The 23285-nt window shown below is 40.2% G+C and overlaps 2 protein-coding genes across 16 annotated transcripts in view; both read left to right on the top strand.

Annotated features, from left to right (window-relative positions):
• The window catches only part of LOC136429101 (uncharacterized), a 49408-nt gene extending 32852 nt beyond the window's left edge, over positions 1-16556 (top strand). The window contains exons 30-55 of the mRNA XM_066418981.1: positions 378-509; positions 831-941; positions 1471-1590; positions 2005-2203; positions 2445-2539; positions 2812-2994; positions 3573-3731; positions 4176-4331; positions 4685-4801; positions 5399-5416; positions 5686-6003; positions 6335-6355; positions 6727-7038; positions 7375-7395; positions 8092-8403; positions 8654-8871; positions 10007-10065; positions 11349-11512; positions 11807-12033; positions 13007-13127; positions 13767-13999; positions 14130-14250; positions 14547-14757; positions 15161-15300; positions 15556-15773; positions 16536-16556. Coding sequence (XP_066275078.1) covers positions 378-509; positions 831-941; positions 1471-1590; positions 2005-2203; positions 2445-2539; positions 2812-2994; positions 3573-3731; positions 4176-4331; positions 4685-4801; positions 5399-5416; positions 5686-6003; positions 6335-6355; positions 6727-7038; positions 7375-7395; positions 8092-8403; positions 8654-8871; positions 10007-10065; positions 11349-11512; positions 11807-12033; positions 13007-13127; positions 13767-13999; positions 14130-14250; positions 14547-14757; positions 15161-15300; positions 15556-15773; positions 16536-16556 — 4007 coding nt within the window. The remainder of the gene's footprint in view (positions 1-377; positions 510-830; positions 942-1470; positions 1591-2004; positions 2204-2444; positions 2540-2811; positions 2995-3572; positions 3732-4175; positions 4332-4684; positions 4802-5398; positions 5417-5685; positions 6004-6334; positions 6356-6726; positions 7039-7374; positions 7396-8091; positions 8404-8653; positions 8872-10006; positions 10066-11348; positions 11513-11806; positions 12034-13006; positions 13128-13766; positions 14000-14129; positions 14251-14546; positions 14758-15160; positions 15301-15555; positions 15774-16535) is intronic.
• LOC136430041 (uncharacterized) overlaps positions 16536-23285 on the top strand; it is a 64279-nt gene continuing 57529 nt past the window's right edge. For 10 of the 15 annotated variants that reach the window (XM_066420279.1, XM_066420278.1, XM_066420277.1 and 7 more), the window contains exons 1-15: positions 16536-16642; positions 16772-16842; positions 16949-17109; positions 17639-17858; positions 18139-18278; positions 18452-18574; positions 19060-19244; positions 19484-19664; positions 19844-19936; positions 20265-20530; positions 20684-20774; positions 20913-21129; positions 21360-21496; positions 21869-22086; positions 22283-22415. In XM_066420279.1, coding sequence (XP_066276376.1) covers positions 16595-16642; positions 16772-16842; positions 16949-17109; positions 17639-17858; positions 18139-18278; positions 18452-18574; positions 19060-19244; positions 19484-19664; positions 19844-19936; positions 20265-20530; positions 20684-20774; positions 20913-21129; positions 21360-21496; positions 21869-22086; positions 22283-22415 — 2284 coding nt within the window. In that variant the 5' untranslated portion in view covers positions 16536-16594. The remainder of the gene's footprint in view (positions 16643-16771; positions 16843-16948; positions 17110-17638; positions 17859-18138; positions 18279-18451; positions 18575-19059; positions 19245-19483; positions 19665-19843; positions 19937-20264; positions 20531-20683; positions 20775-20912; positions 21130-21359; positions 21497-21868; positions 22087-22282; positions 22416-23285) is intronic. The other 5 variants (XM_066420270.1, XM_066420281.1, XM_066420282.1 and 2 more) reach the window with 5 other exon arrangements.

Below are 23285 nucleotides of genomic sequence, written 5' to 3'. Positions count from 1 at the left end.
ATGGCTCAGTGTAGGACTAGTGTTGAGGTATCTGTCCATCTATTAAACGTTTGCGCCTTATCTAGTCGCCGTCGAAGTGTATTTTTTGTTGAGGGTGTATGTCACTCCACACTCCACGTCCTGATCATGAGTGGTAGTCTCTACTAAGTGTCTTAAAAGTTGTCAGGACCACCGGGTCTGTAATGTCTGTTTTTGTTTGTTGCCTTTTGTGTAAAGTTCCAGCTCTACCTATCGCTTATAGGAACCAGTGGTTGTTTGAATTATTACAGTTTATAATAAATGAAACAATTTGTAACATGACTCTGATATTTTGTATGACTTTGTTGACTTCACTCACATGATCAATGAATATTCTTATTCCATTGTATGGTCCGCAGCTTCCTGCTTCAGTTCCACCAACACGCTTTTCCACTGCCAGAACAGAAGATGTATGCATCTGTCAAACATTTGTAACGACGTGGACGACTGTGGGGATGGATCAGACGAGTCCCCAGATACCTGTCTTTACGGTACTCTCCTTTATCATCTATCTTTATCCAAAAAAACATTGCTTTAATTCAGTTTCCCAAAAGTATCAAGGTACACAAAGTAGGATGGGCAGATGAAGGTGAAACATCCGGTTCTAGTTTTCATCAAGTCGATGTTTTTGTTAACCAGAAAGTGTTATGGTTATGGTAAAGTCTTAGAAATGAGCACCAAAAGCAAATTATTCATTCGCTTTATCTTACCGGTATTCTTATACAGCATTTCGACAAGACGCATGGAACCGTATGTGTAGTAGTATGATCAAAATTACCGGTCTATAACTATCATTTTACCTTTTTATTCAGACTGTGAAGACACCTTTCAATGCGGGGACGGGCAATGCAGACCGCAGCCATGGAAGTGTGATGGAAGCCGAGATTGCCAAGATGGAAGCGACGAAAATCCAGAAAACTGCGGTAATCATTCCTTTTTGATGGTTTTTGCAAGTTATTGTCCTTGCAAATACGTAGATTTTGGTAATTTGGGTCCAAATTTTGAAAATTACAGATCGACCGTCAGCCTCACAATGAATCAGGGATAGCATCCTTAAGGAATCAAAATGCAGGTTCTATTCGTTGCATTTTTTTTTTTACTTGCCCTATTAGGTCTGGATACTCTGATCTACCATTCCATTCATTGCGCACTCCTAGCTATCTACATTTGGTGATAAGCGTAATGAGATCTTAAATACAGTAACATTATCTAACTGATGTAATCCTGAAGAGATTATTCAAGAAAAATAATCAATTTCAATTGAGCTGATAAAAACATGTGTACTAACATTTTTGGAAGCTGACTTGTTTTTCATCTTTGAGCTTATAAAGTAGCGTCCCTTCATAATCAAATGCCTTGTAGCTTGATCTCCAAGACACTAGTACTTGGACAATGTAACATTTGATTTGCAAACGGTGTCACATGTCATTGTATGTATGTCTCCTGTTTTAGATGGCTCTTGCAAGGATTACCATTTCACGTGTGATGACAACCAGTGCATTCCATTGGGTTTGAAATGTGATGGTGCTGAGGACTGTACAGACGGTTCTGATGAGCGTAATTGTGACTACCGTGAGTGTATAAATTTGTTCGATAACTATGAAGCCATGCTTTCCGTTAACTTAGCCTTGGATACAACTTTGTAGACCAATTTTCATGCTGACGGAAGGCCATAAGAGTACTATAGGGTTACCAAACGATGTGCAGACTATAGCTATCAAACATGGTATGTTTCAAAACCCAACAGGCATAAGAAACTGTTTTGCACTAATCTTCTTTAGTATTCAAACTTTGATAGCTAGGTTTAACATGACCTTGCCAAGCACGTTCTATTGATCGACGTTTTGGAATATAGCATTAATATTGACTTGCTGGGCAGCGTCTCCAAAGTGCATGGCGGTTTGTTTACTTAATGGATACATTTGTATGACCATACTGATTGCATGGGCATATGTACATACATAGATTCCCTTTCTTTATAATTAGTCGCTACCTGTGGTACGAGACGCATCCAACCACAGAGGACCAGAATAACATATGGAGATGACGCAGATGAGGGAAAGTGGCCATGGCAGGCTCAGCTGACCCGAACAGTAGACGACAGCTTTTTGTGTGGAGGGACACTAGTCGGAGGACAGTTTCTCGTGACGGCTGCACACTGCGTGGAACCATTCAACTCTCAAATGTACGTGGTTTACTTTTCTCGCATACAGGCAAACTCTCGTGCGCTTACAAACACACTACACACAGTACTATATCATAACGCTCGCCCCTAAGGTGTCGCAAAAAAGGTTGCCGAGTCATCTGAATGTTTTATGTACACACTGCTGCAATTAAGTTAAAGTAATCACTAACATTGGACAATTGAAACTCTTGAATAGGTTACGGTTAAGGAACCAAAAGAGATCATGTCTGATTTTTTCCAGCTCTTCCAACAACCCTTGGTGGGAAGCCTACGGTGTCGTGCTGGGCGCTCGGCGCAGTGCGTACTCTCCGTCTGAAGAAGGGAGAAGAGTGCCTGGTAAAGATGCTTTCATACTAGAGACCAGGACTATGACCTTAGAAAAAGAAGAAACACGCGTCGTCGCAATGATTGGATTTAACCTAAACTATGAATTCTGTATTTTGGTATGCTCTCAATTAACTAGCTGACAGGCTTGCGCGGATCCATAGAATCATTTGCAAAGGAACGTTTTATGAGATCAATGCTTTTTCCTTCCTTAACTTGAAGTGAAATGTTGTATGCTTTGAAACTTTGGACATTTACCAACAATTTATCTTTGAACTTTGTAGGTATCAGACATGCAGTTGTCCACAAAGACTACGAATCGGGTAGCAATGAGAACGACATTGCCGTATTCCAATTGAAATCCTACGAAGACAACGACTACATCAACAGCGCATGCCTTCCGGAAACGGACACCGAGTTTGACACCAATTCTCACTGCTTCGTCACGGGTTGGGGGAACACGGAAAGTACGTTATCTTTCTCTACAATCAAATTTGCATTGGGCAGAGATTTTTATTGCTAATTTACATTCCATAAAACCTTTAAAAAAGATCAAGATTTGAAAAGAATTGGAGATACAAGATACTGATACGTTTCTTGACATTGTGCAATGAGGATTGGCATATTATCATTGATTTGTTGTATACACGTAACTTATTGATGTATTTATGTATTATTGTGTTCCATTATTGTCTTCTATTGACTTATATTACAAATTGGTTATATCTATGGTGTTCTTTATAATTGTATTTCATTATGATTATTAGTTAGTTTATAGAAGGAGGGCGTAGAAAGGCCTCCCGGGTTTCCCTTCTCCTCCTGTACTATTGTTATACTTTGAACTATATTTATTTGCCTCTGATTCTTATTTTATTTGTGCAAACCAATTAACAAACCAGGATTAAACTATAAATCTTAACAATTGGCAGCAAAACAGTTTCAAAGTCACAGATCTAGAAACAGCAGTTCATCTGTCATTCGCATTGTCAGCTTATAACTTAAACTTGGTGGTTGCCAATATCCTTACCCAACCTTTGCGTTTTAGATGGTACACTGGCAGACATTCTGCAAGAGGCCAGGGTCGCCCTCATACCAGACAGCGCCTGTCTGTCGAATGTGTCGTACGGACCACGGTTCTACCAGGCGGAGATGATCTGTGCAGGCTACTGGGACGGCAGGGTGGACACCTGTCAAGGGGATTCAGGTGACTGATCATCCAGTAGTAACACTTAAGCGGGAAAGGTCATTTTGACGTCAACACGATTACCATTGACCACAGAAGTCTTAGCAAACTTTAATATCAATAAGAACATTTTTTAACATTTTTGTTTAAGTTTAAGTATTATGGGAATTCCCTATATTGAGACGGTTTTAACCAATAGGATTACGTTGGTAACGCCATAATTAAGTCATATCACACTACAACGATACCAAAATTACAGGAGTTATTAACTCTTACAAGTACATCACTCACTGCAAATTTGGTGATCATACACGATTCTGTTTGGAAGTTATGAAGGGGGCCGAATGAGCCCTCCCCCCAGTCCCAGGAATCACACCAAAGCCTAGACTAGGTAGGGTTAAGCTTCTTCACATTGTTGTCTCAATACTTTTAAAGTTAAATGCGCTGTGCTCTGATTCTCCACAGGTGGACCATTGGTTTGTGCGAGGGAGGATAACCGATGGTACCTGACCGGAGTTACCAGTTGGGGCGATGGTTGCGGCATTCCTAGGAAACCGGGAATATCCACCAGGGTCACCAACTACATTGACTGGATAAAGAGCATCATGAACAACACTTACGGTATGTGTTGCTATCGTCTTCTACTCCGGGCAGATCTAAAGAAGGAATTAACTCCAAGGCTAACGGACAAAATGTGCAGGGAACGGTCAATTTCAATACTAACACAGCAATAGGACCATGTAAAATTTCACAGTCAATGTGAATTAAACAGCTAGCGTTTTACTGATTTGATTAGATATAACTGTTCTTGTCTAAGCTTATATGTAGCTTCTTTTAACTGTTTTACCTGATGCACATCTTGACAATGTTCAAAGATAAGAAGTCAATTGCGCCTGTCTACATAGATACATATATACATGCACGTATATGTTTCTGTACCAGTATCAGTAGTTAATATGCTATTTCTTTGATAGCTTGTAGCTGGGAAGGAAGTTACATGTGTGAGGACACCGAGGCCTGTATCCCTGCCAGTTTCCGGTGCGACCGCAAGATAGATTGTGAGAACGGGGATGACGAACGGGATTGTCAAGGTTGGTTAATGTAGCTTACTTTACATCATGATAATCACCAACAGAACAATAACTGTAAATTATACATAATTGTTATTGATATTACAAATGATATATAGTAACAGATAAATCATTTGGTCTATATCAATGACCAAAGGGCAAGGACTTCGAAGTGTGTACCAACGAAAACACCACAAAGAAAAGAAAAGCTGCAATGATAGACGAAGTGTTTTAATCTACTTAATATACTAGGTAGTTTTATCTGTTTGGCAACTTAATACAAGGCAATGGCTTGATAAAATGGCTCCGTCATAGCCAGGGAAGGAATAGGTCAAGATCGGATGATACTACTAGCGTAAGGCGATGGCATTGTAGTGTATGGAATAACTGTTACATTACTGATGGGTACCAAATTGTATTAACTGCTGTATGGCCAATGAGCACAGGCATAAGCAAAAGGATAATCCATTCACCTCTTTTATATCGTATCAAATTGTAGGCTCATCACATGTGAAGTTTTGTTAATCCTATGTGACTATTACATATTTAACGCTAACATAAGTTGCATAAAATGCAGGGAATCAAAGTAATTCATGCTATTGTTGTATATTTTTCCAGATGCACGTCCATCGTCCTGTAAGTATGTCTATTGCTTTTCCATATATATATCCTTATTTGGACTATACCATTTTCTCAGCAAAAGCCATAATTGGCAGAAATCACTGACTTGAATCAATTTTGAATACAACAGGTGAAATAATCATTGAGCTGTATTCTCTCAACATAGACATGTACTTTATATAGACTATAATTTATGGTGACTTTCAATAGGAAAATGACGAACTTTAGTCGTTTGAATGTACATGTTTATCTTTAATTAGATATTCCCTTTATTTGCTCACCAGTGGACATACGGCTGGTTGGAGGGTCAACTCAATACGAGGGTCGTGTGGAGATCCGGAACAGCGATGGTAGCGGAGTATGGGGCACGATCTGCGACGATAACTTTGACATCAACGCCGCTAACGTCGTCTGCAGGCAACTCGGATATGGACTGGCAATGTCGTACCAACACTCTGCTCATTTCGGGGAGGGTAACGGTTCTATTTGGTTGGACGATGTGCAGTGTGTGGGAGATGAGGATAGTTTACTGGACTGTTCATCCAACGATTGGGGTGAAAACAACTGCGGCCACTTTGAAGACGTCGGGGTCGTCTGTTCAAGTAAGGAATTTAAAAAAAAATCTACCCAGTTAAACGAGGTGCCAGGGACCATATCCTGACAGGCCAACATGGAAAAAAAGGGCATTACAACGTCATTGTATACCTCATCAAATATCACTTTCAGCACAAAGCCAATGTTTTATACAAGCACTGCCTATAGATCAAGCGAAAACATGGTCTATATTTTTTCTTCATATTTACTACTTATGTTTGACGTCCGTAAGATTATGATAGCGGCAGATCTAGTGTTCCCTTTTGACATTGTTTCATGTTTGAATGCTGAAACATATCCGTGATTCTTGTAACAAGCTTTAATCTGATCTTTTTTCAGATACAACAAGCAACGCCTCTTGTACGTATCATATTTCCACTTTTGCCTTTATACAATCTACCATTAGGGCTATACGGGCACAAAACTATGCACGTTAACGATATAAAGCAAATCTATTACCTAAAATAAAAAAAAGGATAGAAAATAAATTCATTTTCGTCTGGTTAATGATAATCTGATTGTTTTAGAAGATGCATGTCTACAGCTTTGCTGACAATTATTACAACGAAAAGCAAATCGCTAAGTAAAGTTTTGTTCTATCAAATGATAAATGAGGTCTTCATATCCGGTAACGATTTTGAATAAAAAAGGGCTTACATGAAATAGAATATGATACGATTTCCTCTCTCGAATGTATCTATTGAGTATATTGAATACCTTTTTCTCAACAGTGGAAATACGGCTTGTTGGAGGGGCGACGGAATACGAGGGACGCGTAGAGGTACGGCTAGATAACGGAGAATGGGGTACGATCTGCGACGATGACTTTGACCTCACCGCCGCAAACGTCGTCTGCAGGCAACTCGGATATGGCAAGGCGGAATCGTATGGAAACTCTGCTGAATTCGGGCAGGGTAACGGTTCTATTTGGTTAGACGACGTGCGGTGTGCGGGAGATGAGGAGAGTTTACTGGACTGTTCATCCAACGGCTGGGGTGAAAACAACTGCGGCCACTATGAAGATGTGGGGGTCGTCTGTTCAAGTAAGGAATTAAAAAAAAAAGAGTATTACTAGCAAAGATGTGGGCAAGGAGCATTTAATTTATTCATCCAGAACGATATGGAAAAGTCCTGCCATGTAGGGCATTGCAACGTCATTATTGAAAGTCTATTGGATATCAGTGTCTGTACAGTGGTTTCACATGCCGCTGAGCTTAAGCTGTCACCGCAAACTAAATCATTATTTGTTTGATTTATGTTTTCTTCATTAATATAATTCATCGCTTTTGACAAATTTTCGACATAGCGACTTTGATGTTCGAACACTAAATATGTTTTCATTGTTTTACACATCTGCTCGTCAATCTGATCTTTTTCAGATACAACAGGCAACGTGTCTTGTGAGTATTTTATTTTTCCTCTGTAATTACCCAATTACTATGTCGTTATGACTGAACAAGCACAAGATAGCACGATATACAGTAAAATGAAAACCTATCTCTTGAAAAACATCGAGACGTATTATCGTTCAGTCAATAACAAGTTGATGCATTTTCTGTGAAGAGACATTTTTACATCGATGAGTGCTGTACCAACAATTGGCCAGCGTTATAAAAGCAAATCCGCAAAGAGGTGACTTGGCACAAACTGAGGAATTATTTCGGCAGATCTTGTGTTGATTCCTGTATATACAGCTCTTTAAACAATTTTAGGTTCCTGACAAAATTGTTTAATACTCTATTGTGATGAATAGTAGCCGCAAGTGAAAAATATCTCGAAATAGCAAAAGTTTTCGGGAAAATGTTCGCAAAATTTATGCAGCAGACAAATGCAAAGTTTTCCTTTGGATCTTTACTATGTTGATTAAGCAAGCGATGTTAACGTATCAGTTGAATACGTCAATCTGTCACGTACCTACATGCACAGATGTATGTAGTACTTTCAGGGCTACTTCATTGTATCACACATAGAATATATGTCCATGGAAATAAACAGCCAATCCAAATTGTGCGAAGAACAGCGATACCAGTTACCATAGAAATGCTGTATAGTTTTATATAAATGCATATTTATTGCATGTATATTGCTTTCCATAGTGGAAATACGGCTTGTTGGAGGAGCCAGCGCGAACGAGGGACGTGTAGAGATCCGGTTGGGTAACGGAGACTGGGGCACCATCTGTGATGATGGCTTTGACATCCAGGACGCTAACGTCATCTGCAGGCAGCTCGGATACGGCAGCGCAGAGTCGTACCACGAATCTGCCGTTTTCGGGGAAGGTACTGGTCCAATTTGGTTAGACGAGGTTGAATGCGTCGGAGATGAGGAGAGTTTACTAGACTGTTCATCAGATGAATGGAACCAACACAACTGCGGCCACTATGAAGACGTTGGAGTCGTATGCTTGGGTAAGGAATTCTCCATATATATATATATATAAAGAGACGTAAATTGGGGGTCCCGTGTTCGAGAAGGTGCCTCGAGCGCGTTACAACAGCCTCATTACTCAGAAATGGTGAATTATTATTATTATTATATTAACAGTTAATTGTACTGATGTCTTCATCGATTTATTAATAGTGCTGTTTTTGATTAGGTCAAGAGGTAAAACAGAGGCATAATTGAGTTATGTGTTGATTACGTTTTCATTATTTTCAGTACAATGTGAGCCCCTCAGCATCGAGATGTGCAGAAATGTTGTGCCGTACAACAGCACAATGTTCCCCAACCTGCTGGGCCATGTTTCCCAGCAGTCTTTCCTTACCGACCAGGAAAGTGTCAACACAATCACGGCTCTGATGAACAGTGGCTGCCATCCTGATGTAGGATTTGCCGTCTGCTCTGCACTGGTACCAAACTGTGTCGACTCGACTCAGGTAAATCTCCGTATAATAACCGTATCAAAGTATCCCAGACGTCTTGATAAGACACAAAGGGGTAGCGCACATCTCCATTTCTGTAGCACTTGGGTCACACATTAGTGCAAGTCACTACAGCAGGGGGCTGGTCCGCTGGTAATGATGTGTGTTTAACTTCCATACTCTTTCCCAACTGCTGAGTACCAGGGAGATAAAGCAGTATGTCCCTTTTTATTTGGTCCGGCTGGGGATCGAACTCACGACCTACCGTGTTCAAGGTGAACACTCTACCCACCTGGCGATTGCCCCGGTTTGATATCATATACCACTGACTCTTTGTCCGTTTATGGCTAACATTATGTATGGGTTGCATGTAATCTCTGTTTAGATAAAGCACTGTGACAAGAGATTGCTCTCTCTCTGCCTCTACATATAAATATAGCATAAGTCCCCAAAGAAAAGTATATATATATATATATATATATATATATATATATATATATAGAGAGAGAGAGAGAGAGAGAGAGAGAGAGAGAGAGAGAGATGTGCCATCTTTTGAATCTCTGTGCAGATTACACCTTGTAGGGACTTCTGCAATGATATTCGGGAAAGTTGCGAACAGGTCCTGTTGGACATGGGACAGCCTTGGCCATTCAACTGTAACAGCTTCGATGATCGGGTCCAATGTATTACACCTTACCCGGGTAGGTGATGGGTTTCTTTTTGCCTCTTTGAAACCAATTATTGAACATCTATATACTTTGCAGTCGTGTTTATACCATCCATGTAAATTGCCCAAACATGTTATGGTGTGACGGTGTACATTCTGCAATATTTAGTAAAAACTATGTGTTTTTATTGCATACATTGACCTTATTTGACATGACTAATTGATGTTTTGCTAGTGGTGGTTTCCAGCGACTTGACGTTACCTGGTGAAATTTTCACTGAGGACCTCAATGACGTGAATAGCCAACGGTATCAGATGCTGGCAGGAACTTTGGAAAGAGGGGTAACACATCTTTATGCAAGCTTTTAGTTAGTACATTCACTCTGTAACATCTTAAAGAATACAAGTTGTCCTGCATGAACTTGCCAATCAATTTGTGCAATGCCACATATTAATGTATACATCTATTTCCTTTGTCCGCAGGCATCCGAAGCCTATGTAGGCTTTCCCAGCTTCCAACGGGCAACCGTAAGGCGCTTTCGGTAAATATACCTCTAGATTCTTGTCATAGACTGTTGTTTTGACATTTCTACATGAAATTCAGATTATTGTCCTGTTAAATGAAATGTGAATTGAACAGAAAAAAATTGCTACGACGATAACTTATTTACCTACAAATGTTGAATACGCAGGAAACTTTCAATCCTGCAGATTTGTTTATAGTGCTAGTATCGCTATAATTTATCGTTGCATTATATGGTTAAGAAAAACCTCCACCATTTGACAACAATTACTATTTTACAAATGCGCATTCAAGCATAAGTTTTACTTTCATTTCCAAAATGTTGTAGTGGAAATTAATTTGGTTACAGAAAACAAATACCGTTTTACTCAAAGTGGGTTTCCAAGCAGGGATTATATCTATATTATCACATCGGTAGATGGCGTCGACCAATCAGAAGCCTCCATTGCCCACAATAAGTGCTCTGTTATCACGTCATAACACACCACTTATTGACGTCATGTCAGAACACAACCGTTGCATTTTGTAGAGGGGGTATCTTTTTGATGAATCTTTTTCTTAACCTTGTTTGAAAAATCTGTATAACCGTTGCATTTTGTAGAGGGGGTATCTATTTGATAAATCTTTTTCTTAACCTTGTTTAAAAAAATCTTTATTGTCTCAGAATTCCTAAAAATTTACTTAGAATACATGAAAAAGGGAAAACACAAATTTAAAATTCGCAAAATTGTTCCGCGTGTTCCATTTGCTGTTGGCCAAAGAAACCACGTTCTATCTAAGGTTCCGCGCGTTCCATTTCCTGCTGGCCAAAGAGTCTGTGTTCTATTCAGGTTACCTGAGGTCATGTTGCAGGGAGATTCTTCAATGATAACATTTTCTGACTGACTTGAAACCGACCCTCCTATCCTGTGTGGTTGAAATAAATAAATCAGGCAACAGTTGTACATATTCTTCATCATCTTCTATTAAAAAAGGACAAATGTGAATTCTGAAATGCATTCTTAATAGTATAAGGGATCTATGCGTCAAACAGAAATTGTCTACTCTTATATGCGTCAGTTTGGATAAGCTATATGATAATAACGTTAATGACCCGTCTCTTCCTCGGTGTATATGGTGTCATAACGCCTGGTCATGTGCTATAACCACCTTATAAAACCGGTGGTTTTATTCGGTGGTTATAGCACATGGCCAGGCGTTATGACACCATATACACCTCGGGGCGGGTCATTAACCCTTAATTGTTGAGTTATGCCATCATTGTTAATCAACGCCGAATAATTGTTTTTCCCTTCCTTTTAGCGCCGGGAGCGTGATTGCGACTCTTGACACAGAATTTGAGAACACTGGACAAGCTCCAAGCACCACACAGAGGGCTGCAGCAACCCTCCAGCAGCACATCGACAATAACGGAGGACGCCTCGGTAACCTGAGTGTGAGCCGAGTGGACACTGATCCACCCCCAGGTAAGATATATATAGAAGGGGACAAATTTGTAACAACAGAAAAATACTAACGGCAAGCTTCCATAAAACGATGTGCGATGGCTGGACGAATGAATATAACGAATCTCCTGTAACAGTTGTAAGATGTATATAGGAATGATAGAAGTGAGGCACATATCTATATTGTACATCTAATTGTACAATGAAAGGTAGCAAAACGTGAGCGCATGTTTACATTTAAAGCAACATGCGATGGCGGGCCATAAGAAAAGCATGTACTCTGTTTGGAAATAATACGATTCCTTTTCGTTCCAGCTTCATGTGAGCCATTGCCAAGTGGATTCTCATACTGCACTTCTTTCGTCGATTATAACTACACTGCATTCCCCAACTCGTTCAACCATATGTCTCAGCTGGACATCTTCACATCAGCCGATTTTCAAGGTTTCGGGGGCATGTTGGGAGAAATGCTACTTTGCTATCCGAACATTTATCAGGTTTTCTGCCCAGCCTTCCTGCCCAAGTGTGAAGATGGTTCTCAGGTGAGCGTCTCCTCTTGACCCTTTCGTTATTTGATCTTCTATATTTTGTTACCACTGTCTCAATTGCCTTCATGATTGTGACTGACCTGTATATTTCATATTGCGTTTTAACATAGTTTTGGCTTTTGATAGGTTTTCCTGTGTAGAAGTGCCTGTGAGGAGGTGAACACCGCGTGCGCCTCGCGAGGACTGTCCGTACCATTTTCCTGTGACGTTTTCCCTGCTGATGATGGATCTCAGGAATGCATATCCTTAGGTAGGCTATGGCAAAATTCAAGTTGAATTTGTGCAAAATAACTTTCAAATCAAACAAAAACCACGTTTGGCATGATAATGAGAATAGGGAATTTAGGAAATGTCGGGCTGTAATTTCTTTGCAGGACGGTTTCATCTTACAGGCTGATCGTAAATAGATTTCATATTGACTATTCCAGCCTCACCTTCAGCGTGTGAACCGCTGCCAGCCTCATTCGAATTCTGCACTTTGAATTCTTTCATCGACTATAACAACACTGGATTCCCCAACTCGTTCAACCATACCTCGCAGCTGGCTGTCGGAATATCAGACGAGTTTCGAGACTTTTCGGCCATGTTATTTAACATCTCTATGTGCTATCCGGACATTTACCAGGTTTACTGCACAGCGTTCCTGCCCAAATGTCAAAATGGTTTAAAGGTCAGCGTCTCTTCATCGACTTAACGTATTTTTGTCTTCTGATCTTTTTGTTACGACTTCGCCGTTCTTTGTCATGTCTTTGTAAGGAAGCAACGGATCTGTATATCTTTTAGTCAAAAGCTTGCTAGATTGTATTTCGTAGCTGTTCTTAAAATAGTCACTTCTTTCACTGGTCGCCATTGTTAACTTGCGCTATCTGTATTTTTCTATATTGTTGTTACATGTTGCAATTTACTTTTGCAAATAAAACTCTCCTAGTTTATTGTGACTTAACCTAATTCAATGGGCTTTTGACAGGTTTTCCTGTGTAGAAGCGTCTGTGAGAAGGTAAACACGGCATGCGCCCCGCGAGGAGTGTCTTTGCCATTTTCCTGTGACGTCTTCCCTGCTGATGGAACCCAGGAGTGTATGACCTTAGGTAGGCTATGAAATTGTAGTTGTAACAACACGTTTAATTAAGACGTAACGTAATGTTGAATATGTGCTAATAGCTTTTCAAGGAATCGCGTTTTTGTTATTATGATTACAGGTGTAAATATAGAAAGCCAATTGCTATTGACCGCATTTTTAGAAATGTATTTAGCTATCGTAGAGCTGCTGCATGTCGGGTTGTCATGCTCAAAACTGAAAGTTTCTGGTTTACCATTGTTACCGTTTACTTACCTACGTCACATGTTACAGCTTAATATATAGCATTAGTAGATTCTTAAGTGTTAACGTGGTGAATGAAAAATGATACCCGTGTATATATACATCCCCAAGTAGGCTGCCAATCAAGCTTGTAGTTTCATCGTGCACGAGATTTATCCCAACTTATCACTAGCTTTTCCGATATACATGCCCTTATCGGTTTTGTTACACAATTCACACTTCGTATTCTACACTCGGATAAAAACATTGCGATACATCATCTGCTGATGTCAGTCTTTAGATCGGGCTGCATGTCATTTACCGTCACACTTTTCTTAACTGGGTTAAGACGTGTAATTTTGATACATAATTTTTAAGTGATATATTTTATGCTTATCGTAGATATATTTCATCTTGACTATTCTAGCGTCATCTTCATGTGAACCGGTGCCAACCGCATTCGAATACTGCACTTCTGTTATGGATTATAACTCCACTGGATTCCCCAACGTGTTCAACCATACCTCGCAGCTGGCTGTCGCAAGATCAGACGAGTTTCGAGACTTCTCACTCATGTTGGCCAACTTCTCTTTCTGCTATCCGAACATTTATCAGATTTTCTGCCCAACGTTCCTGCCCAAATGTGAAAATGGTTCTAAGGTGAGCGTCTCCTGTTGAACCTTTCGTGTTTTTCTTTTCTAAATTTCGCAAGTACTTCACCGCCTTCCGCCTTTAGATAACGAAGTAGCCTTATTTTGTGACTTAAGACATTTCCTTGAACTTTTGGCAGGTTTTCCTGTGTAGAAGTGTCTGTGAAGAGGTAAACGCAGCATGCGCCCCGCAAGGAGTGTCTCTGCCGTTTACCTGTGACGCTTTCCCAGCTGATGGAACCCAGGAGTGTCTAACCTTAGGTGGGTTATGGAATCGCAGTAGCTATTGACGTGTATAACGTGTGTTGTTGAAAACGTAACAAAGCTTTAAAACCCAGAATCGCGTGTGGTATAAAAAGGCAGAGATGAGAAAGCCATTGTTGTTTATTAAATATTGTCATGGAACGTATTTGTAGGTACATGTGGGATAATAGAAGTCGTTGTCTTATACTCTGAAAATGAGCAGGTCTTCTGACCTGCCATTGCTACCATTCAAAATCTATATTGAGCTGCTCAATATATCATAACCATAGTTCTTTCCATATCTATTTCCACAGATATACCAACGTGTCAGCCAATACCTCACGACCGTTGTGAAAACATGCCCTACACAGAAACTTTCATACCTGCTGGAGTGCCGGTTGAAGCTTTAGTTGCAAATGCAGACGCGCTCTTCGCAACAGTGGACCGGATTGCGGGTTGCCATGCGAAGTTAGACGAGTTCGCATGCTCATTCTCATTTCCACCGTGCACGTTTACGGGAATTAGGTGAGCTACTCATGGGAAAATCGTGACAACGTGATGTGAAATGCATTGGAATAGCTTTAAATTATGTTGCAAGAAAAATGGTGGCGACTTTGACAGTAAACGAGTAAAATAGATATGATGTTCCTTAAAACTGCCTTAACGATTGCGAATAAAATATTACAATGCCTGAATCAGCAGTTCTGTCGATGGAATTCTATGCTTTATGCAATTATCATAACGTCCGAAATTGAAACAGACTAAATTTGATACACTTATCATGGATAAAACCACGTGTCTTCGATCTATCATATCTTTAATGTCATACTGAACCTATGATCATGATATTTCATTTTTCTGTATGTATTTTGAAAACAAACAGACATTTCGAGTAAAAACAATATACATATTGCTTCTTTTTGCCTAGATATCCCTGCGCATCCTTCTGCAATGAGATAGTTGACGCCTGTACAGATGTGGCCAACGCAACTGGTGTTGACTGGGACTCTAATTTCTGTGCCATGCTTCCACCAGGCAGCTATGAAGAGGACTGCTTTGGGCCTCTAGGTAAACAAAACGTTTTATACATTCTCTCTTCTATTTTCTTTAAATAGCAATATATGTTAATTACCACTTTCCTAATACCATCAACTACATGCAGGTAGAAACTGCTATATCATATTGAGGCGTAAAAAACATTTTTGTAACAAATTGTCCATATTCATAAAATCAATACTCAAATGCATATTCGTGACGACGGCACATATATCATATATCATATGTTTTATAATTTACTTATTTACTTCTGTCCATTGTTTTCAGCCCAATGTGAGCCGATTGAAGTTGGCATGTGCAGAAATGTTGTGCCGTACAACACCACAACGTTCCCCAACTTGCTGGGCCATGTTTCCCAGCAGTCTTTCCTTACCGACCAGGACAGTGTCAACACAATCACGGCTCTGATGAACAGTGGCTGCCATCCTGATGTTGAATTTGCCGTCTGCTCTGCACTGGTGCCCAACTGTGTTGACTCAATGCAGGTAAGTCTTCAAAGTTGACATTTCAGTCATATATATATAGTTTCAGTATGGTCATTGTCCGTTGATGACTACAGGATGTTTATCTGTGAATATTTGTAATCATCTCGGTCATTTTTTGCAAAATATCGTTTTAATTTTAACGACTCTACAAAATGCCATTTATCAAAGGTGTGTCGTTTTCTCACCTGTTTTGCACAGATACCGCCGTGCAGAGACTTCTGCAATGACGTCAGAGATAGCTGCGAACAGGTTCTCATGGCCAGCGGACAGCCGTGGCCATTTGAATGTAACGATTTCACTACCCGGGGCAAATGTGCTGCACCCTATCTAGGTAGGTGATTGGAGGTTTTGTAGATGAGAACATTTCGTGTGGTCAACATGGAAATTGCCTGATCTGAGTTTGAATTCCACAGGAGATCCTGTGTTCAATGTTACCCCTTTGAATTTCCGATCCAAGTTTAAAGTTCTAATGTCTTTCTACTGAATGTGAATGCGTCATATGCATCGTCTTGTTGTAAGAAGCCTCCCCCGAATCCTTTCAAAGCATTTGTATCCGTGTCTGCTATATCCACCAAAAGCGGAACACGAAATAAAGAATGCCACTCAAAAGGTCAGTGTTAACAATGTTACACCTGGTTTTCTCGCACTAAGTCCACAGGTATCGTTTCACACCAATGGCAGGAATAACCTGTCCAGCCTTATCGTACCTATAACCTAATCGGCATGACGTTTTAATGTAAAAGCGTCTTTTTTGTATTTCAGTCGTGGTCTCTGCTGACTTGACTTTGCCAGCTGAAGTTTTCACCGAGGACCTCAATGACATGAATAGTCAACGGTACCGGATGTTGACAGGAACTTTGGAAAGAGAGGTAATGCAAAGATTTTCTTATGGAGTTTCATTCTCTTCGGGTGGTATTATCCGAAATTTGAGGTGAATATTCCGTACCACATTTATTTTCCATCAAGTCTAAATAGTTGTTTCTATCCTTTGTTTGCAGATACCTAAAGCTTTCAGGGACACTTCCAGTTTCAGTCGGAGTTTCAGCCGGGCAACTGTGACGAAACTCCGGTAAATATGATTTATTTTGTGACATTCTATAACTTCAATCGATCGAAGCTTATTTCTTGTAATAGTTGAAATTTTGCAACTGAGCTCATTTTCTCATTCCTTAAAGCGCGGGAAGCGTGGTTGCTACTGTTGCTATGGAGTTCCAGAACGCTGGCCAGGCCCCAGAATCAGATGCAGTCGTGATAACAACCCTACAGCAGTACATCAGCGAAAACAGGGGACGTCTTGGCAGCCTGAGTGTGAGCCAGGTGGTCGGTGTACCTACAGGTATATGTTTGTCCATTTGAGATAAGTAGTTAAATAATCCATAATTTTTCACTGTAATCCAGAGTGGACATCAGGTGAATCTTAAGTTGGCATCAGAACCTTTCAATGTATGAAAATAATAAATCGTATGTGCTTGCAGACTGCCTACAGACTAGCCGGAGGGAAACTTTACACAGTCACGTTTAATGTATTCAAAGAGTAATACGCGTACGCGCATACTGTTAGTATTCTGTCGGAAGTTAGTCAACAAACACAGAAAACGTTATGAGTTCAGGAAAAGAAGAGGGTTATGTAAAATCTTTATTGAACCATTCCCGTAACGTCAATATTACATTTGGTCTGATCAGTTGCATTGCTAAAATATTGTATTCCCCACTTTGTTTTAGGCTACGTGCAAACTGCTCTGAGCAAAACCTTTATCAGTACTGTCATCAACAAATTCTTGAATCATAACATGCAGCTCCTTGTCATTTAAGGATTATTTTTGTGTGTTAATACACATGACTTACAGTGGTAAATATTTTTTCAGCAACGCAAGATTGCGACCCAATACCTTTCGGCCGCTGCCAAAACATGCCCTATTCCGACACGTCATTCCCGAACTGGTTAGGCTGGCAGGGACCAACAGAAGCCATCGGAAACGCCACAGCAATATTTGGAGCCCTTGACCAGATTTCTGATTGCCACAAGGACTTGGAGTTGTTCTTATGCTCACTGTACTTTCCGTCATGCACATCAACAGGAACGAAGTAAGTCACTCTAATAGAATGACGCGTTAGTAAATTACATTGTAGACATTTTTATTGATGTGAAAGATAAACTACAACACAAGAATCGAGTCTAACTAATGGGCCATGTTGCTATCTTAAATAATCGTTGTCCTTTTGTTTCTGCAAATTAGATTGTATTGTAATCCATTTGTGAGAATAGGCAAATGCTCACTATTCATGTTGTAACAAATTGATATTTTTCTACTGCTGGTTAACATAACCAAGATGATGCATTATGTCTTATTCTCTTCGTGCACAGATTCCCATGCCGCTCGTTCTGCGATGAGATCAATAACGCATGCGCACTCCGAGCCCTTTCCGCTGGCATTCCTTGGGACACCGCCGGCTGTACCACGCTGCCAGTCAGCAGCTACCAGGAGGGGTGCATCGCTCCTGAAGGTGTGGCTTGTTTTTATGTCCAATAGTAAATATCATAAAGATTTGTACATTGACTAATTTGCTTCCGCGTATACATGGAGTCATTGGAAACATTTTGAGAAATTTTTCAAACAAGACGACGTACAAAGATAAGAAAATTACCTAATGCGTATCATGAATTTGTATTCATACAGCGACATGCGATGGGTGGCCATACGAATGTTACGGATCTCCAGGAAGCTGTGTGGGTGCTTGGGAGTTCTGTGATGGAAACGGCTTCTGTCCCTACAATGACGACGAATCTGTCTGCGGCAACTGTAAGTACGATAGACATGAAACTGAGCATTGATCTTCTGAACACCTTCCCGAGTGTAGCCTTGCAATTCTCAATAGAACAATGAAATGGTGAAGGCCTTGGATTCTTTGGGTGCTTTATCAAGTCCATTAGCTAACATACAAGATTTGTAAGAAACAAATCTCCCTGGACATAGGACATAAGAAATACAAACTACATGAAAGTCATTACAGTTATTATTTACATCTCTTCAAATCGCCTGATTTATATACATGAAAAACTTAGATTTACAAGCAGATTAAACGCAATCAAGCAAACTGCTCCATATAGATATAGAAATGTACATTAAAGAGCGATATAACCTGCATATAGAGTATCAGAAGACTCAGAGGCTTCACTATTACGGAGTAAATCATTATTTTCTATGCCAGGATGTATGACTCACAATGCAAATTGTCCTGTCGCTATATACCTATGTCAAATATACCTGAATCATTTTCATTCCAGACACATGCATGCCCATTGAGCTGGAGTACTGCCAAGGAGAAGTTCCCTACGACAGAACAACTCTCCTCAACTACTTTGGACAGCAGAGCGCAATGACGATTGAAGAGTCCGACATACACAGGAATGTGTCTCTTCTGGCTGAAACTTCCTGTCATGAATACGTGAAATTCGTCTACTGTCACATGGTAATTTTACTCTGCTTATAATCACTACTACTCATTTTGCAAATCGATTTAGTTGTGTCTTAACAAGGTTGATACTCATGTTAACTTAATTTTGGTCAACACCCAATCCAACATTATCAAGTTATAATGAAAGTGTTTGAATTATAAGAATGTTTACCACAAATTCGCCGATGTGGTACATTGATCATTAACAGCAATGTGAAAGTTTATACGTTACACCTTTCATTTCCGTATTCCAGGCCGTTCCTGAGTGCATTAGAGATGGTGTGCGAGGCCAGCCCCTGTGCCGCACCCTGTGTGAGGAGATCAGACAGACTTGTGCAGAGGAGATAGAAGAGATCGGGTTCCAGTTTGACAAGAGCACGTGTGAGAGTATCTTCCCGGACTCTGTTCAGAATGATACATGCAAGCTTGCGAAAGGTATCCAAAACAGCTTCCGTAACGTGAATTATAAAACGTTATGTTTTGTTTTCGTATCTAATACTGTAACATTTAAAAGAATGTCAATATTGCAATTATTTTCATAGATTGATATAGAACTATGAGTACAATGAATTTTTAGACATAATAAGAATTTGTCTTACAATTTTCACCATTAGAATTCAACTGCACATTTGACGTTGATACTTGTGAATGGATGGCTGGCAACAACAGCCAGGCGGCGATGCTTCAGCCAACATCGGACTCAGATGGTCAGTTTATATCTCATATCTAGTCGTTAACTTGTAGTTTTTTTCATAACGGAACTTATCATAATGCGCTGTTGCTTATGATAATAATAATTTAGGTAGTGAAGTGTCAAAATTCTTCTCTTATCTTTTAGAAAACAAAAACCCTCCGTAAGAGTGATTACGTAAACACACTTCTTTGTGACTGATTAACGGTGCCTGAATTACATGTTTAAAAATGACTATAGTGTACTGGAAGATTTAAACATATTCTAGCATATTCTCGTAAGAACATAGCAACATTAACTAAATTTTTGACTAATCATTTCATTCTGATATTGCGTCCGAATAGGCAATTATGTATCACTGGATGGAACCTCGTCAAAGTTAACAAGTCCAATGATGTACACGGACATCAAGTGCCTGAGGATGAGGTATTTCGTGAGCGGTGACGACAGCAGGTTGTCAGTATACGTGACAGGACCGGACGGTAACAGCTTCAGTACGTGGCGACAGGCATCTACTCATAATAGAGATGGGATGGGCGATGATGATGATGAAGAACGGGAATGGTCATCCATCAATCTGAACATCAACAAAGGATGGCAATGGTTTATGGTAATTTGATATTTCATTTTCAGATTTAAAAAAGAATCTGTTAGAAATAGACCTTTTGGAAATGGCAAGCTTCCGGATCCTAATTGATAACTATAATCATTGATCAGTGTTCATTGCAGCAAAAGGTACATTTGAAATGTCATTTCATTACAGGTGTCTTTGGATGCATATGTAGCCGAAGACGGAGAGGTAGGAGTTGACGATGTTACTCTCTCCGATGGATCATGTGAAGAAGAAGAAGAAGGTAAGAAGTAGTTGACAATGAAAAGAGTTTAATAGCCTTGAAGATATATTTCCTTTATCCACATATAATCTGTTCTACTATGTATTATGTTCTGCAGTGTAATAGAATAAAACTTGACTTAATCACACTGTATTTCAGTCTCTCCTGGATGCGAGGCAATGAAGTTCGATCGTTGCCTGGACATGCCTTACAATTTCACCACCTATCCGAATGTGCTCGGCTGGGACAGAGATCTGGCACTTTCACTCGCCCCGGGGACCTTCCAGGCGTTTGACCAGATCGCGGACTGCCATCGTGATCTCTCGTTTTATCTCTGCTCGTTCATCTTTCCTGAATGTACACCATCCGGTATAAGGTATTTCGAATTTGGACATTCGGTTGCCTTAGCTGTAAGATGAGTTTCCTTAAAGAGTGGTTTGTTCTACCTGATGTCAATGTTGGCAAATGTCTAGCTAATCGTTACACCAATTGATATATAATCTCTATATAAGTATAAGCTTTATGCTGCTGTTGAGCACAAGAAAAAGCATTCAACCATGAAAAGTATACTGTTCCGGTGATGCCATGGTTGTCTGTCTTTTACAGACTTCCCTGTCGCTCTTTCTGTGAGGGCGTTACTGCTGCGTGCGCAGCTAGAGCCAATGCCGTCGGCCTGACATGGGACCCTAATGGCTGCCAAAGCTTATCAGATGATCGACAGTTCTGCTCTTTACCGAGAGAAGGTGAGCATATATTTTGCCTATTTAACTTCTTTGTAATGAAAATATTGCAATGCGATTCGGTAACCCCATACAGGTGTTAAACGACCTGACTGTGGTTTTTAGAATTTCAATACTATAGACTTGCTATGAAGGAAATTATGAATCCCTCTGTTCAGGGCATTGTAATAAGTAATCAAAAACTATTGAACGGAAGATCAGTCATTTCCAATCTATTGACTTGATCAATTGGGTATTTGGTAAAATTTTGGTATCCGTATCAAAACTTTAGATTGCACTTTGTTAAGGTGTAAGGTTCAAACAGCATTAGCTTTCTAATGTTGCGCGGCATCTTATAATTTTCTTATAATTTACTTCTTTGTCCATTGATTTCAGCCCAATGTGAGTCGATTGAAGTCGAAATGTGCAGAAATGTTGTGCCGTACAACACCACAACGTTCCCCAACCTGCTGAGCCATGTTTCCCAGCAGTCTTTCCTTACCGACCAGGACAGTGTCAACACAATCACGGCTCTGATGAACAGTGGCTGCCACCCTGATGTTGAATTTGCAGTCTGCTCTGCACTGGTGCCTAATTGTGTTGACTCCATGCAGGTAGGTCTTCAAAGTTGACATTTCAGTCATAGATATAGTTTCAGCATGGTCATTGTCCGTTGATGACTACATGATGTTTATCTGTGAAGATTTGTAATCATCTCGGTCATTTTTGGCAAAATATCGTTATAATTGTAACGACTCTACAAAATGCCATTTATCAAAGGTGTGTCGTTTTCTTACCTGTTTTGCACAGATACCGCCGTGCAGAGACTTCTGCAATGACGTAAGAGATAGCTGCGAACAGGTTCTCATGGCCAGCGGACAGCCTTGGCCATTTGAATGTAACGATTTCACTGCCCGGGGCAGATGTGCTGCACCCTATCCAGGTAGGTGATTGGAGGTTTTGTAGATGGGAACATTTCGTGTGGTCAACATGGAAATTGCCTGATCTGAGTTTGAATTCCACAGGAGATCCTGTGTTCAATGTTACCCCTTTGAATTTCCGATCCAAGTTTAAAGTTTTAATGTCTTTCTGCTGAATGTGAAAACGTCATATGCATCGTCTTGTTGTAAGAAGCCTCCCCCGAATCCTTTCAAAGCATTTCTATCTGTGTCTGATATATCCACCAATAGCGGAACACGAACTAAAGAAGGCCACTCAAAAGGTCAGTGTTAACCATGCTACACCTGGTTTTCTCTCACTAAGTCCACAGGTAACGTTACACACCAATGGCAGGAATAACCTGTACAGCCTTAACGTACCTACAACCTAATATATAATCGGCACAACGTTTTAATGTAACTGCGTCTTTTTCGTATTTCAGTCGTGGTCTCTGCTGACTTGACTTTGTCCGGTGAAGTTTTCACTGAGGACCTCAATGACATGAATAGTCAACGGTACCGGATGTTGACAGGAACTTTGGAAAGAGAGGTACATGCGCGGTGATGCAAAAGTTTTCTTATGGAGTTTCATTCTCTTCGGGTGGTATTATCCGGAATTTGAGGTGAATATTCCGTACCACATTTATTTTCCATCATGTCTAAACAGTTGTTTCTATCCTTTGCTTACAGATACCTAAAGCTTTCAGGGACACTTCCAGCTTCAGTCGGAGTTTCAGTGGGACAACTGTGACGAACCTCCGGTAAATATAACTTATTTTGTAGCATTCCTCAACTGCAAACAATCGAAGCTTATTTCTTGTAATAGTTGAATGCAACTGAGCTCATTTTCTCCTTCCTTAAAGCGCGGGAAGCGT

Source organism: Branchiostoma lanceolatum, chromosome 3, assembly GCF_035083965.1.
Source record: "Branchiostoma lanceolatum isolate klBraLanc5 chromosome 3, klBraLanc5.hap2, whole genome shotgun sequence".
Taxonomy (NCBI): Eukaryota; Metazoa; Chordata; class Leptocardii; order Amphioxiformes; family Branchiostomatidae; genus Branchiostoma; species Branchiostoma lanceolatum.
The sequence above is the reverse complement of the archived record's forward strand: the minus strand, read 5'-3'. Positions and strand labels throughout refer to the sequence as shown.